This window comes from Ctenopharyngodon idella, chromosome 12 (assembly GCF_019924925.1).
Source record: "Ctenopharyngodon idella isolate HZGC_01 chromosome 12, HZGC01, whole genome shotgun sequence".
NCBI classification, from domain to species: Eukaryota; Metazoa; Chordata; class Actinopteri; order Cypriniformes; family Xenocyprididae; genus Ctenopharyngodon; species Ctenopharyngodon idella.
The window spans coordinates 6,808,934-6,825,763 of record NC_067231.1 but is presented as its reverse complement, the minus strand read 5'-3'; the positions used below and the strand labels follow the sequence as shown (position 1 = coordinate 6,825,763).

Here is a 16,830-nt window from a genome sequence, read left to right as displayed (position 1 = left end):
ATCATTGTAGCCATTCACAGACATATCTGTTGAGCGTATGAACACAGTGGCCAATCAGAGGTGTTTAAGAATCCGCTCAACAGTGCTCAAAACGCTAGGGGGAAATGCTGGTATCATCACATTTTTTACATTTCAGTAATGACTTTGTACTGAAGTCGGTACTTTTGACAACCCTAAAATTTACTTAGAGCAGCATATTTCTGGTTTTTCAGAAATGTACAATGAGCCTAGGTTGGTTTCAACACAAGATTTAGTTCAGTTCTCAGAGTCTCATTTGATAAATTCCAGATGCGATTTGCTCTGGGGTAAAATGCACTATTACATACCGTGCAAGTCAAAGATAAATGCTCTTGTATCAATCAAATTAGATGAATATTAATTTGTTATTTAAACCCACTTTAATGCCATATTCATATTTTTTTTTAGGGAGACAGAGAGACATTTGAAAATTACTATAGGAAACAAAGAAAAAAACAAGCAAGACTGGTTCTGCAGCCTCAATCTAACATGGTTAGTATTCTTTGCTCTTTAAACAATCCCATTGATTTTATTTGTTTTTATATGCTTTAATTGTACGTTTTCACTCCAGCATGAAACAGTGGAGGGCTACAGGAAGTACTTTAATCAGATTGTTGGGTAAGTTAAATCTGGATTTATTTGTGAAGTTATTTATGTGCAGGGCAGTGAGTACTTTTCTTATTTACAAAGTTGATTTACACCATGTAATTCCAACTCCCATCATGCTTTGCAGGTTCTTTGTGGTGGAAGATCACATATTACATGCCACACAAGGTCTGGTGACCAGAGCCTTCACAGATGAGCTGTGGAATATGGCCCTGTCCAAAATCATTGCAGTGCTCCGCACACACTCTGTGAGTCCCGCACACACACAGTCGTCCTGACTGTTGTCACAATACCAAAATTGCAGTAGTTGGTACCAATACCAGTAAAATATCTAGGTTCTTGGTACCAATTTTTGTACCATAGCGAAAACTATTGCAACTAATTTTTTTTTTTTTTTTTTTTTAACTAATTGAAAATAAAAATATTTTATAAATGAAATTAGGAAATTATTAATGCTAATAATAATTATAAGTAAATCTTACATTATTGTAGTCTTCAAATATTGTTCAACTAAGTCATCGCATTAAAAAGATCAAATGAAAAGTTAATAAAATGAAAAACTAAGAAACATAGTACAGGTAACAGAACATGTGGCAGGTCTACTGCACTTACACTGTAAGACTTAAAGGGTTAGTTCACCCAAAAATGAAAATTATGTCATCATTTACTCACCCTCATGTTGTTCTAAACCCATTAGACTCAAAAAAAAAAGATATTTTAAATGAAATCTGAGAGATTTCTGTCCCTCCATTGACATTCCACACAACTACCACTTTGACGCTTCAAAAAATTCATAAAGAGATCGTAAAACGAATCCATATGAATTGAGTGGTTTAATCCAAATTTTCTGAAGAGACACGATTGCTTTATATGATGAACAGATTTAATTTAGGTTTTTATTCACATATAAACATTGATCAGCGAACATAAACAGAAGCTCAAATTAACCTGCTTGACGCGCAAGAACAAACCTTGTGGAAGCTCAAACTTGCTGCCTAACACACGAGAATGAACCTCATTGGTTCTCGCACATCAAGCAAACATGCTTGAGCTTCCGTTTACCACAACTGATGTGTGCGTTGATGAATGTTTGTATGTGAATAAAAGCCTAAATTAAATCTGTTCATCATATAAAGTCTCTTCAGAAAATTTGAACTAAACCGATCAATTCATGTGGATTAGTTTTACTCTCTTTATGAACATTTTGAAGCATAGTTTTTGAAGATAGTTGCGGAGCTGTCAATGGAGGGACAGAAATCGTTCAGAGTTCATTAAAAATATCTTCATTATTTGATTACGACTTGTAAAAAGTGTTCATGTCCTCGTAGAACTCGTAATTACAACTTGTAAATTTTCTGAGAGGTCCGACTTGTACCACATGATTGCTGTACCACTTAACCTTTGCAAATTCATTTAATATTTTAATATTGATAATATTGCCATGGACACTGGAGCTGCACGATTCTGGATAAAATGAAAATCACGATTTTTTTGGATTCTAATAGAGATCACGATTCTCTCACAATTCTGAATATATAAACAAAACAACATGTAATTTACTAGAGGTTCTGACAAAATATTAATTGCTGGACTCTAATTGCTCAATTTGAATAAATTAAAAAAAAAATTGTTTTAAATGAAGTCAGTGACTCATTAATAAATACTTGTTTCATTACTGGAATCAGTGTTTTTGAACAAATATTTTGAATGAATGATTCAATGGCAAATACATTTTTTAACAGTCACATGTCGCCACCTAGTGGCATAAGATGTAATTGATACGACTTATTTAAAGCGCCAAGTTAGTTTCAAAGGTGGTTTGCTCCATTTTGATTGCTATTGTAGACATCAGTGTTTATATCTTATCTTTAAACTTTTATCTCAGTACTTCTGTGATAATTTGAATATTTGTAACACAAAAACAACTACTGTGTGGTTCAAAACTGCTCTCTGTGGCTCAGTACAGCAGCACGAACACAGATTTTAATGTTCCGGTGTGATTTTGTCAAAGGTTTAATAGACAAGGGCGAATTGTTGTCATTAATAAAATACGATCACGTGGGTGATTGAATCGAGATTAATCGTGCAGCTCTAACGGACATGCATAATTACAAGTCTGAGGACATGAACAGCTCCTAGTAGAATGTCACATGTTGTAATTACGCTAATTATGACATGGTGTGAACACAGTTATCTTAAGAATCTCTTTATGAATGTTTTGAATCATCTGAGTTTTGGGTGAATAGACTTTTAATGTAGGGACAGAAATCTCTCAGATTCTTTATTGTGTTTTGAAGATGAACAAAAGTCTTATGGGTTTGGTATGACATAAGGGTGAGTAAATGATGACAGAATTTTTGGCTAAACTTTTGGCTAAACTGTCCCTTTAAGTATCAACTTGGTGCCAAAGTACCGGTACTTTTGACAACACTAGTCTCGACTGAGTCTGAGTATGCGGGGGATGCACTAAGGAGCCTCATGCAAGGTTTTGACATCCCCCCCTACCTCTCTCTCTCTCTCTTTCTGCTGTGTTCTGGCCCGAGTCTCTTTTTTTGTGATTGAAAGTTAGCTAGCAGTGGGAGAGAGCAGGCTTGACCCCTTTGTTCGGGCCGCAGGACTCAGGCTGTGAGCTCCAGCCGCAGGGTATTTGCATAATCCCTCACTGATTTACAACTGACTGGCCCTCCAAACACACTCTCAGCCCCGGCAGTTTAGAATATTCACAGTTAATCTGCTGTTATTGTTGCAATCTGTCCTCATTAGGCCCAACTGACCTCTCCATTAGATCAGATTGAATGGATGGCCACTGAAAGGGCTCACCAGGAAATGCTTCCAATTATCATTCCAAATGCCTTGTTTTGAAAATAAACTTCACTGAAAGACACGACTAAAGCCCTCTTAGCTCCTGAGCTGCCTGAAAGAATAAAATAGATCGTTTTTGGAGACGATTGTACAGACATTTAAATCTATTAATTGCAAATTTAAAACCCTAGATCTCTATAAAAATGCTTTAAAATCTTAATAGTTATAATTAATGTCTGGAAAAATCTTGGAGAGTCATTGGTCAAAAGTGTGGGAACTTTGAGTGTGTAACTCACTGGTCAGGCTGCATTTATACACTCATAGAAGCATTTTCTTGTTTGTTTGTTTTTATATATGACAACAAAATTGGTTAGTTTATAAAATGTGGTTTTATGTTAAAAATGTGTATGTCATGACGTGACGTGTGTGTGTGTTCACGTTCACATGCTTTGTCAATGAAGTACATCATGTCCTGAAGTGTGGAGTGACGGCGTGTGTTGCAGCTTGACCAGTGCTTATTTAACCGTGTGATTTACGCACTCACTCCCTGCGTCTGAGAGGCAGGCCACTGTGCCCTATCTAAATGTTTAACAAGAGAATCACACTAGTGCAAGGGGTTGTAAATCAAACCTGCAGCTCCTGTACAACCACCCTCACTATTAAACCCCACCAACCTGGAAGAGACTTGTCTGGCTCATGGTTAAAAGCTCTGGAGATCCCTGCGAATGCTGAAGATGCCAGCCTTATGGTTTATCTCGTAGCGTTAGGACAAATTCGCATCTGCAATTTACTGTGAATCATTAACTACGCTCATTAGTAATTGATTGTATGGAAGCTTTTTTCCATCACAAGATATAAACTCGCAATTACAAGAAAAAAATCAGAACTGCAATTGCCTTTATTTTTATTTTATGGCAGAAAAAAAATTGTCAAAATTGTGAGATGTAAATTCGGGATTCCAAGACAACAATTCAAAATTGAGAGATGTAAACTCAGAATTCTGAGGAAAAACATCAGATTTGCGATATGTAAACATAAAATTCCAAAACAAAAAGTCTAAATTCCAAGATGTAAACTCATAATACTGAGGGAAAAAGTCACAATTGTGAGATGTAACTTGCAATTGCAACATATAAACTTGCAGTAATTCAGACTTAAAGTCTGAATTGTGAGATATAATCTCAGAATTAACATGTTTATTTTTTATTTTGTAGTTGAATCAAGCTTCCATAGACTGAGAAGAACTGCATTAATTTGGCAGCAACACGTTTCTGTTCTAGCTTTATTTTGTATTTTTAGTGATAATGAAAGGTGTGAACACTTGGAAAAATCCAAAAGCATTATTCACAGATCCTCAAGGATTTGTCCAAATCATCTTTGCTGCTGTTTTGGGGAACGGTGCCGCCCGGTGCCGTGTGGTTTCATACATCAGTGGGTGGGCAGGCCTGTATGCTCAGACATTCACTAACCCTGTCAGTCATCACTCCCCTGCCTGGGTCAAGCGCTGCTCTCTCCTATTTAACTTCATGGACAGGCCTCCATCAGCAACGGGGGGAGGGCTGGACGGCCTCATTTAGATGCTAATGTAACCTAAAAACTCATTAAGACACAAGTGTATTTGATCAATAAGTGACTGGCTGTGAGTTACCCATTTAAAGGGAAATTCTGAACCTAAACTAATCTGGTCCACAGAAATGTGGTTCAGTGAATATTCCTCTGTGTGAATCAATGGAGAACACAAGTTTTTATTGTGCAGTTGTAGGGGTGAATTTAATCAAAGAACGTTCACGCCAAAATTAAAAAAAGAAAGACATTTAAGCTTAAATTTAAAATTAAGCCTATTTTTGTTTTTTTTTTAAAGACAGTTAAGATTATTACTGTGATGCAAAGCTGAATTTTCAGCATCATTACTCCAGTCTTCAGTGTCTCATGATCCGTCAGAAATCATTCTAATATTATTATCAGTGTTGGAAAAAATTGTGTTGCTTAATATTTCTGTGAAAACCGTGATACATTTTTAGGTTACTTTGTTGAATAGTAAGTTCAAAAGAACAACATTTATTTGAAAAATCTTTTGCAACATTATAGATGTCTTCACTTTCTCTTTTGATCTTTTTAATGCATCCTTGCAGAATAAAAGTATTAATTTATTTGAAAAAAAATCTTACTGAAATAATCATGGTTGTATTTGCACATTATTTATTTATTTATTTATTATGGTTTTATTAAGGAAAAATATTATATCTGGAATTTTTTGTATTATGATAATGAGAATTATTTTATTTATTTTTGTGCATTATGGTAAAATTGACTTCAATTTTAATTTCTTTTTTATTTCTTTTATTTTTGTGAAGTTGCGCCATTTTGTTGTCATTCTTATTGTCATTCTTCTTATTATTATTATTTTGTTTAACCCAATAGTCCTACTGCAATGATCCCGACCTGGTCCTAGAACTGAAGAACCTGATAGTTATATTTGCAGACACTTTACAGGTATTCTTTGTTCATGTTTTAGTTAAAGCATATCGTTGATTTCCAATTACCTTTCATTTTATTGATATTTATTTTGATATTTGGGCTGCTTACTCACTGTGATTGTTTTGGTTTTGTAGGGTTATGGCTTCCCTGTGAACAGACTTTTTGACCTTTTGTTTGAGGTTCGAGATCAGTACAATGAAACATTGCTCAAGAAATGGGCCCTGGTGTTCAGGTGAGCTGAACTGAACCACAACTGCATTGTTTTTGATGTTAGTGAATTTATATGGTTATATTCTCTGTTATACAATGACATCTGCGTTTTCTCTGCTGAAACAGGGATATTTTTGAGCAGGACAACTACAGCCCCATTCCAGTGGAGAATGAAGAGGAGTATAAGGCTGTGGTCAGTCGCTTCCCCTTCCATGATGCAGAGATAGAAAAGGTTTGTCAAACACTCAAAAACGCCATTTTGGCCAATTAATTGAAGTAATTAGTGCCTTGTATAGTGTCTTGTATAGTAGAATAGTCTCTGAATGAATATAATTACCAAAAATGATGATTCATAAATTCTTGGAAATATGTAATTTCATGTATCTTTCTTCACTGAACAGCAACAATTTCCAAAGAAGCTGCCCATGTCCCAGTCAGTGCCTCAAATCTACTCTCAAGTAAAGGAGTTTATTTACGCCAGCTTGAAGTTCTCAGAGTCACTCCATCGCAGGTGAGCAGACTCCACAACACCCATGAATCTTCATCAGCAGACATTCAACATTTTTCAGTCTCATTCCATCCAGCACGCTAGTTCCTGTTCACAACAAAATGAAAATACTGATGGAAATTCTGCTTTGGATGCAGAATTGCTCTTGTCAACCAAACAACCCAATAGAAGACACTTAAGAGCAGAGTTAGTCATTCAGTCCTGTCACTCATCTCTTGTCAGTATAAGCTTGTGGAGCTGTTATTGTGACATAACTGTCTTCATGGGAAGCCTACATTTATGGGTCTGGACTGTCTTTAAATCCACCACCCTCCCCTCCACCTCCAGCCATCCCTTCTGACAATATTTGTTCTCTTTAAGCTCTGTGGCATTCGGCTGGCTGTTGTGAGGGGTCTGTGTTGTGCTTGTCACTGGCACCCCAAATTCTTTCCCAGAGGGTTAGAAGTGCACATAGCTGGTGGATTTTACCTCCCACCCCATCCCTTCCAGGCGAGTAGCCCTGTTGCTCAGCAGCAGAGATTAAGGCCCACTCACGGCGAAGTTCTTTTTTTTGTTCTTTGCTTAGGGGTAAAAAGAAGTTTGAAATACCAATGCAGTGGTATACTGTTAGCGAAAATCCCGACACCACCCACACTGAGGGGTGGGGTGTTTCATGAATATGTAAATATGTGCTGCGCACTTTCCTCTCAATAACAAAATAAATGCACAACAAAATGACAGCAGTGAGAAAACCGCAGTAAAGAAAGCACCTGATCTTAATGACAGGGATATGTCTGTGCAAGCTCTGCAATTTGGCACTCCAGTCAAGTCACGTTTATTTATGTAGAACTTTATACAATAGATTGCTTTAAAGCAAGCAGCTTTACAGTAATAAACATGATAAAACAGTGTCAGTGTCTCTTTCAATTAGAGTTGCAACTTCAATTTCTACTATAAAGCAGCTCTCCAGTGTGTCAGCTTAGCCGTTTTACTCGCGTCTGACCTCGACGGACTGAACAGAAGAAATGAACCAGAGAAGATTTTCACATCAAAGAAGATTAAACCACAGAGCCACACCTACCATTTACGTAATCGCCATGGACCGATGGTAGTTTGAAGGTGTTTACCAGCTGGAGCGAGCATTTCCAGCAAGCTGTTTCGGACTCCAGAAACGAACTTTGTTTTAGCCTGATTTTGTTCAAAATTACGTCACACTATGTGATGGTGAGGAAGTTTTCCCACCCGTTAATCGACGTGTGACAATACCGGTAATCACAGTCTAATTTGAAAGCGAAAGTAAAATGCGGGCATTTTATATCAGCTTTTTAATTAAATAATTTTGGTTCCAATTCGGTGTTAAAATATAAACATGTAAATGGTGGCTGTAATAACTTGTTTTCACAACAGATTTATTCAAACATCCATTAAATAATGAAGACGACAAAGTAAAAATATAATGAATACATAATATAGTACATATATTTAGCAAAATTTTCCTCTCGAGTTATTTTATCTTAACAAGATGTTTTATTGATGTCTTTCAACGGTTGGAGCCCTGATTGAGTGATTACATTAGACATGATACATTTCAGTAACTTGTACTGTTTATTTCAACAACCCTAACGTAATGTTCATTCATGTTTATTTCATGCTATTTTAGTTGTAAAGAGGAAGAAATGATCAGTTAATCAATTCGTGTGCGGCATTGTGCGTTTTTATGAAGTTCCACCGAAGTTGTGCAAGTGCACTCACTGGTGCTTGCCAAGGATTTTCTACAGAATACTAGCCAAACGATGAAACTTCTTTTGCTTTGAGCAGTGAGAAGAGTGTGAAGAGACCCACAAGAGGCTGTCAGAACACTTATGGATTGATCTAACACAGTCTTTTCCCCTCCTGTCCCTCCGCTAATCAATGCAAACGACTGCAGATTTCACACTCCTCTCTAATGGTTTCTTTGTTATTTAAGCAAGCGATAATGAGCGACCTCTGCACCTCTTCATGGAGCGTTTCCCACCTGATCACTCCTCCTAATCAACACCTCACACTGAGACATGCAGTCCCCAACTGTAAAATCAACACCAACCAGCAGTGTCCTGTAAACACTCACACCTTACAAGCGTTCCGGGCAGCAGTAGGGCTAGTTGTGGACCCGGTCAACCCTGATGAGTGCAGACGGCAAGCAGAGTTAAAAAGATGGTTTCTTCTGTGAAACTAAAAAGAAGATATTTGAAAAGGGTTTTTTTTTTTTTTTTTGTCCATGCAATGAAAGTCAAAGGTGTCCAGTGTTGTTTCTACCCTAATGTTCTTAAAAATAAATTATTTTGTGTTATGTAGAAGAAAGTCATTTTGGGGAGTAATGCGATGCAAATAAATTTTTTTAACATTCCCCAGTGGCTAAGCTGTTTTCAAAACAATGTAGCTTTCAGTTAACAAGATAATTTAATTCTGGCAAGTAGCGGTGCAGCACATTGCTCTCTTGCTAAAGTACATTTGCGAAGACATGTCCATTGTCTACTTACTAAATAAATAAATGGACATGAAAAATTGTTTTGAAACTAGAACAGTTATGTAGAAAATCAGTGGCCTGATAAAAGTCAATTTAATGTCATTATACAAAATTATTTGACAACAGAATGCTGCAACTGACCAATCAGAATAATTTATGGTTGAAATAAGAGTCATTCTACAATTTAGGGTACATGTCCATTGATGATAATTATATATTTTTTAACAATTTTCTTTGAAAAATCAAATTTATCAATTAAGGGAAAGCATATTATCATCTCACACAAATATTTTGTGCATCCTATGTTTTAGTTTGCTTAAAATTGCCTTGATGTCTCCTAAATTTCAGTTTTTGCAGTGTCCATTTTTGGGTCTCAAAACTATAGATTAAGGCCCTGTTTACACCTGGTATTAAGATGCGTTTTGCTCAATCTTTTTACAAGTAGACAAGGGAGATTCACACCCGGTTAATCTGGTGGTTTAATCCATCTTTTTTTGTCAACCACTTATATTCTGATTTCTTCAAGGGCCGGGTCTATGGGCAGGTAAATGTATGTTTTTTCCAGATCTTTCAATCTAATGAACAAAATAAGCTTGTGCAATTTACTTATGATCTCGACTGGAGATGACGGAAAAACGTACAGAGAGCAGCAGCTTTCATTTCCGCTCTGATATCCACAAGACCATGCCTAACGCTGTGATTGAGTGTTAGAAATCAGGAATGGTGAGAGAACATTGTGCTTGGTACATTTTTTTGTCAACTTGAGTCTTCAGCTGACAGTTTAAATCCCTTCTGGCTAGCACGCTTCCCATAATATTTACATGTTAGGTCAGTAGGCGAAGAGTAGGCGGTCTTTTGTGGCTGTTCGAACACATTCAGCCACATGAGCAATTACACTACGAAAGCAATCCAGTCAAATGCTTTTTCGACTACCTCTGGAAGTGGTCGAAAGTGGACAAGCTCAACTTTTTAGACCTCTTTTACACCTGTATTTAGCGTCGTCCAATTGTGATCCAATCGACCAAACCGCATCTTCATTCCAGGTGTAAACAGGGCCTAAGAGTGCAATGATTGGACATATTTCTTGGTTAACTTGTGTTTCAGCTCAACCGAGATTGACGACATGCTCCGTAAATCCACCAACCTGCTGCTGACGAGGACGTTGAGCAGCTGCTTACAAAACCTCATCAAAAAGCCGCACATAGGATTAACAGAGGTAGTGTTGATGCAATGACTTATTCTCTCTGCAAAGCCCAATTCAAAAATAACTTATACCTTCCTTTCTGTTATGTTTTACAGCTAGTTCAAATTATCATCAACACCACCCACTTAGAGCACGCGTGTAAATACCTGGAGGATTTTATCACGAACATCACCAATGTTTCCCCGGAAACGGTTCACACCACAAGACTCTACGGGCTTTCCACCTTCAAGGTAAAGTCATTCACAGACATGTTCTTTAATTACACATTTCACTCACTCGAATTACCGCCATGGGCACACTCTGATCAGAGATCAGCCGACTGGAGCAGTGCGCTCAAAGTAAAGCTGTCATCGACAGCATGGGACAGGAGCCGCCTCGGGCTTCATGAACTCCATGAAGAGCTTGTTTTGATGCCAGTGTGTTAAATGTATTTAAACTGAGGTGTTATCAGGTGACCTCTTTTTGAGTCATTTAGCATGCAGCAGCATGTTGGCATTGCTCAAGTTAATGTGTTGCATAAGTATTCACCCCCCTTTTCTAAATTTTGTTGTTTTACAACTTGGATTTGCATTTGATAGAGAATTTTTTTTACCATTGAAGATCCAAAAATGCATACCATTAGATATGCATGCAAAATATGTTTGATTGTAGAAAAGTTAAACAAAAAAGCAAACATATATTGGTTGCTAGGGGTGTAACGGTACACAAACTTTATGGTTCGGTACGTACCTCAGTATTGAAGTCACAGTTCAACTTGTTTTCATGACAGTTTTTTTAAACGTATATTAAATAATTAAGACATTACTAACAGGTAAAGTAAATATAATGAATATAAAAAGCTAATACAGTGCATATATTTAGTGAAATGCTCCCCTCTAGAGTTCATTTCTCTAGTTTGAACTAACAAGCTTCGACACTAAATGACTTACCTGAGGTAAATGTAATGCTACGTGAGATATTCTCAGGCTGTTTTATTGAAGTCTTTTAACTATTTAATCCCTGGTTGAGGGATTACACACATATCTAGATCATCCGTTCTTCTTCTTCTGTTCCTTTCCTGTTGTGGCGGTTAGCAAACAGCGTCGCATTACCGCGCACGCCCCCTTCTGGATTGGAGTGTGGATCGCCTGTGACTGACTGTATTCGTCGTCTGACTGTATGAAGCGAACTGTGATGTCCGTGCTGTACAGTTCGGGATGAATACGTGTACCGTTACACCCATATTGGTTGCAAAATGGATCGTTTCAATACTGTTTAAAAGCATTCCAGGATTCAATTGCCAATTGGTTGCACCAGTGTTTGTACACATCTAGAGGAAGTTGCATGGTTTCTTATTTTTAGGATGCCAGACACGCAGCTGAAGGAGAGATATACACCAAACTCAACCAGAAGATCGATGAGTTCATTCAGCTTGCTGATTATGAATGGGGCATGGCGGAGTCGGACGGCAGGGCCAGCGGCTACCTTATGGACCTCATTAACTTCCTGCGCAGCACCTTCCAAGTCTTCACGCACCTTCCGGTGAGTTCCAAATCATCCTATTTACATGCAGTTTGGTCATTGTTTTGTGATCATTCTCCACCTGTTGGTTCATGTAATGTGTGTTATTGCATGTGTGGCATCAAACAATGTTGCATTTGTAGCTGTTTAGATGGTCATACTTGGGCGGATGTTCTAGTAGACCTCCAGAATGACACATTTTCTAGTTTCCACTGTTTGACATTAGGTGTAAATCAAAACATAAGCGCACAGGAATGTCGTGTTTGGTGTTTTAGGTGTCATTACACAAATATAAGATTCACATTAGACATCCATTCCTAAAACCAGTCAAATCTCTGTATATTCTTTCACATAATCAGCACAGATAACTCCCAACCCATCCATTTAAAAAAGAACAATACAGCTTGCTTGCATTTCTCTTCAGCTGCCCTGTCCTCTTAAACAAATTGCTTTAACCTCCAGTTTAAGTTGGTTATGCTTTGGTTTTTCAACAATGTAACATACTTCCTGTAAGTGAATGTATCCTTTGATTTATTTTCTGCCAGGCATGCTTGGTATTTCTGATTTTCCTTTGTCTGTCCATTTATTATCGCTATACTTTCTTTCCCTGTCCGTGTTTTATTTTCTTGGGGTTTCTGCTCAGAATAACTACAATGATCATGCTGCAATGTCGGTAAGTAGACCCTCTTCAAACTATAGAGGAGGAAGAGAAAAATTACGATTATTAAAAAAAAAAAAAAAAAAAAAAAGACATTAAAACTGCATGTTCATGTCAGCTCTGTGGACTTGCTGCCAGCCTTGTTTTGCTTCCCTTTTCACGTGTAATGCAGAATGTAAACCAGATCGATTGGCATGCTACCCCTGATCTGCTGCCCATGATTGTCTGAAGCTGATACCAGTATCTGCAGAACACACGTGCCATTCTTACTTGAGATTCACTAGCACTAGTACCAGCACTTAAAGAGACAGTTCATCCAAAAATTCTGTCACCATTATCTCAGCCTCATGCCGTTCCAATCCTGTATGACTTTCTTTCTTTCTTCGGAACACAAAGGAAAATATTTTAAATAACATTTTGCCCATAAAATAAATGTGAATGGGGTCCAGAACAATGCTGGACCTCATTGAGTATCATTGTATGGAAAAAAGCACATTTTTCTAATTATCTTCTGTTGTTTCGCACTGTTTTTTGTGTGATCTGTCCCTTTAAGATGATAGTCTCAACAATGAGTGTGTCTCAAATCAGAATGCTGCTTTAGTAATGCTGCATAATGAAACATTTTAATCTACTACACTATCAGGACAGCTATACATAATTACCTTTAATAAGTATACTTAGATGTTATATAATCTGTATGTTAGCACAGCTAACTTCATTCACACTAATTCACTAATATAAGCAAACCTAGACAGTATAAATATAGTCCGTTAATGATTGCATTTGTGGTTGAAAGAGATGAGCACAGCATAAATAAGATAGCTGTTCAACTCATGCTTTAATAAAACCATTCACATTTTTCTAACACAACGGGATGCGACAAATGGCAAGATGTTTTGTTGATCGCTTGGTTTTTATATCTGGTGTTGTGATGGGTCCCGCCCACAGTCGAATCTCATTGGTCTATTAGTCCACTCCACATCAGTATTATTTTAGTATTATTGAGATACTATTATAGTTTTTATTAATATTTTAAAATCGTTTTTTTAATATATATATTTCTTGTTTTCATTTTAATTTTAAAGCTTTAATAATTTAGTTCTGTGGTTTTGCCAGTTTTATTAATTATAGTTTTTTTTTTTTTTTTTTTTTTTAAATGTCTATATAGTTTTTATTAATTTTTATTTCAGTTTTAGTTATTTTAATACATCAGATTTGTGAAATGAAATGAAAATGAAAAAGAGAAATGTTGCCCTGGCAATTGGAAGAGGGGAAAAAAAGGTTTTTTTTTATATTGTATTTTATTTTATTTCAGTTTGTTTATTTTACATCAAGTAAAGAAAATATTCTTATAATAACCCTGCTTCGCATAACTGTATATTATTAAACATAAAGTATGTTCTGCCCTTATGTCATTCTGGTTAGGACACAATGTTGCCCTTTATATTTGTGGTGCAACATTTACACTTTTTTGTGCAATAGTTTTTTCAAGGGTAAAATTTTATGTTTTATAGGGCCTTGATAGCCTCGATAGGGTTTTTATAGCCTCGATTTTCAATGTTTTATAAAATTTTAGAAATAAAGAGGAATGTCCATACATTCGAGGCTCTACACGTTCTGAATTTTTTGGCTTTGTGTATTTTTTTTATTATGCATATGTTTGTTAAATGGAATTGGTTGTTCAATGTGGTGCTTAAAGGGTTAGTTCACTCCAAAAAGAAAATTCTGTCATCATTTACTCACCCTCGTGTCGTTCCAAACCCAAAAGAAATTTTCAATAAAATCTGAGAGATTTCTGTCCCTCTATTGACAGTCTACACAACTACCACTTTGACACTTCAAAAAGTTCATAAAGACATCGTAAAACTAATCCATATGAATTGATCGGTTTAGTCTAAATTTTCTGAAGACACGATCGCTTTATAAACTGAACAGATTTAATTTAGGCTCTTATTCACATATAAACATTCATCAACGCACACATCAGTTGTGGTAAACGGAAGCTCAAGCATGCTTGCTTGAACCAATGAAGTTCATTCTTGTGTGTTACTCTGATCAATGTTTAAATGTGAATAAAAGCCAAAATTCAATCTGTTTATCATATAAAGTGATTGAGTCTCTTCAGAAAATTTGGACTAAACCATTCGATTTATATAGATTAGTTTTACAATCTCTTTATGAACTTTTTGAAGCGTCAAATTGGTAGTTGAGTAGCTGCCTGTGGAGGGACAGAAATCTCTCAGATTTTATTAAAAATATCTTCATTTGTGTTCCGAAGATGAACGAAAGTCTTATGGGTTTGGAAGGACATGAGAGTGAGTAAATGATGACAGAATTTTTTTTTTTGGGTGAACTAACCCTTTAAGTGTTTTGTGTTGCTTACACATGAAATTTACACACAAATCTTGTTTATAGTGATCTGTGATGTGTCTAATGGATATTAACACGTGATAACATGATAATGACAGGCTTGTTTTTTTTTCCAGAGAGCTTTGTTTGCATTTTTTGCTTTGGGTACAATAACCGAATGGAATTGTTCATTCATTTCTTTGCTAGTCGTCAGCATGTACTGGTGGAGCAGCTGTTGCATGAGTTTCATGTGTGTTTGAGTGTTGTCTGTTATTGCCGGGTTTGACTGGTCTTTCACCTCTTTCCTCTTTATAACCCTGCTCATTATGAGCCGTGTCAGCTTGCATGAACGACTGCTGCAGATATGAGACTTGTTACTGTGTGTTTGTATGTGTTTCTGAATTGAAATCCATCAGATGGTGGATTTTCAAGAGTTGGAAGGCCTTTGTCATCTCCATGTTGTGCCATTACATCCAATGATTGTATGTTGTTTAAGGACTTTATGAATTATGGGTATATATTTGGAAATGAATCAACATACACTTATCGCTATGCATACTTTCATGCATTCACTCATAAATAGTTCACCTTTACTGTCTCACCATAATGTTCCAAACCCAGATGATTGTCTGTCCACAGTGGAACACGAAAGGTGAATTTTTGAAGAATATCCAGGCCGAAATTCAATGAAAGTGAATGGTGACTAGAGCCACCAAGTTCTAAAATGACACAAACACAACATAAACGTATCAAGTTTAACGGGTTGAATTTGAGCCAGTTTGTCATGCAAAGCTATATTGTGACATAAGACTTGAGTACGAATCATATGGACCACTTTTATGTTCTTTTTTGTCTTTTTAGTTCTTAACAGACCCATTTCCCATTCACTTTTATTATATGGAAAAGAGCAGTCAGTGTGTATATATATATATAATATATATATACAGTGGGTACGGAAAGTATTCAGACCCCCTTAAATTTTTCACTCTTTGTTATATTGCAGCCATTTGCTAAAATCATTTAAGTTCATTTTTTTTCCTCATTAATGTACACACAGCACCCCATATTGACAGAAAAACACAGAATTGTTGACATTTTTGCAGATTTATTAAAAAAGAAAAACTGAAATATCACATTGGTCCTAAGTATTCAGACCCTTTGCTGTGACACTCATATATTTAACTCAGGTGCTGTCCATTTCTTCTGATCATCCTTGAGATGGTTCTACACTTTCATTTGAGTCCAGCTGTGTTTGATTATACTGACTGGACTTGATTAGGAAAGCCACACACCTGTCTATATAAGACCTTACAGCTCACAGTGCATGTCAGAGCAAATGAGAATCATGAGGTCAAAGGAACTGCCTGAAGAGCTCAGAGACAGAATTGTGGCAAGGCACAGATCTGGCCAAGGTTACAAAAAAATTTCTGCTGCACTTAAGGTTCCTAAGAGCACAGTGGCCTCCATAATCCTTAAATGGAAGACGTTTGGGACGACCAGAACCCTTCCTAGAGCTGGCCGTCTGGCCAAACTGAGCTATCGGGGGAGAAGAGCCTTGGTGAGAGAGGTAAAGAAGAACCCAAAGATCACTGTGGCTGAGCTCCAGAGATGCAGTTGGGAGATGGGAGAAAGTTGTAGAAAGTCAACCATCACTGCAGCCCTCCACCAGTCGGGGCTTTATGGCAGAGTGGCCCGACGGAAGCCTCTCCTCAGTGCAAGACACATGAAAGCCCGCATGGAGGACTCCAAGGTGGTGAGAAATAAGATTCTCTGGTCTGATGAGACCAAGATAGAACTTTTTGGCCTTAATTCTAAGCGGTATGTGTGGAGAAAACCAGGCACTGCTCATCACCTGTCCAATACAGTCCCAACAGTGAAGCATGGTGGTGGCAGCATCATGCTGTGGGGGTGTTTTTCAGCTGCAGGGACAGGACGACTGGTTGCAATCGAGGGAAAGATGAATGCGGCCAAGTACAGGGATATCCTGGATGAAAACCTTCTCCAGAGCGCTC

General features: G+C 37.1%; 1 protein-coding gene across 5 annotated transcripts in view; it reads left to right on the top strand.

Moving 5' to 3' along the window:
* Positions 1–16,830, top strand: part of exoc6 (exocyst complex component 6) — a 59,882-nt gene that overhangs the window by 29,552 nt on the left and 13,500 nt on the right. For 3 of the 5 annotated variants that reach the window (XM_051914482.1, XM_051914486.1, XM_051914484.1), the window contains exons 9-19: positions 427–510; positions 590–636; positions 752–872; positions 5,848–5,919; positions 6,039–6,136; positions 6,241–6,346; positions 6,516–6,625; positions 10,212–10,323; positions 10,407–10,541; positions 11,653–11,832; positions 12,455–12,484. In XM_051914482.1, coding sequence (XP_051770442.1) covers positions 427–510; positions 590–636; positions 752–872; positions 5,848–5,919; positions 6,039–6,136; positions 6,241–6,346; positions 6,516–6,625; positions 10,212–10,323; positions 10,407–10,541; positions 11,653–11,832; positions 12,455–12,484 — 1,095 coding nt within the window. The remainder of the gene's footprint in view (positions 1–426; positions 511–589; positions 637–751; positions 873–5,847; positions 5,920–6,038; positions 6,137–6,240; positions 6,347–6,515; positions 6,626–10,211; positions 10,324–10,406; positions 10,542–11,652; positions 11,833–12,454; positions 12,485–16,830) is intronic. The other 2 variants (XM_051914483.1, XM_051914485.1) reach the window with 1 other exon arrangement.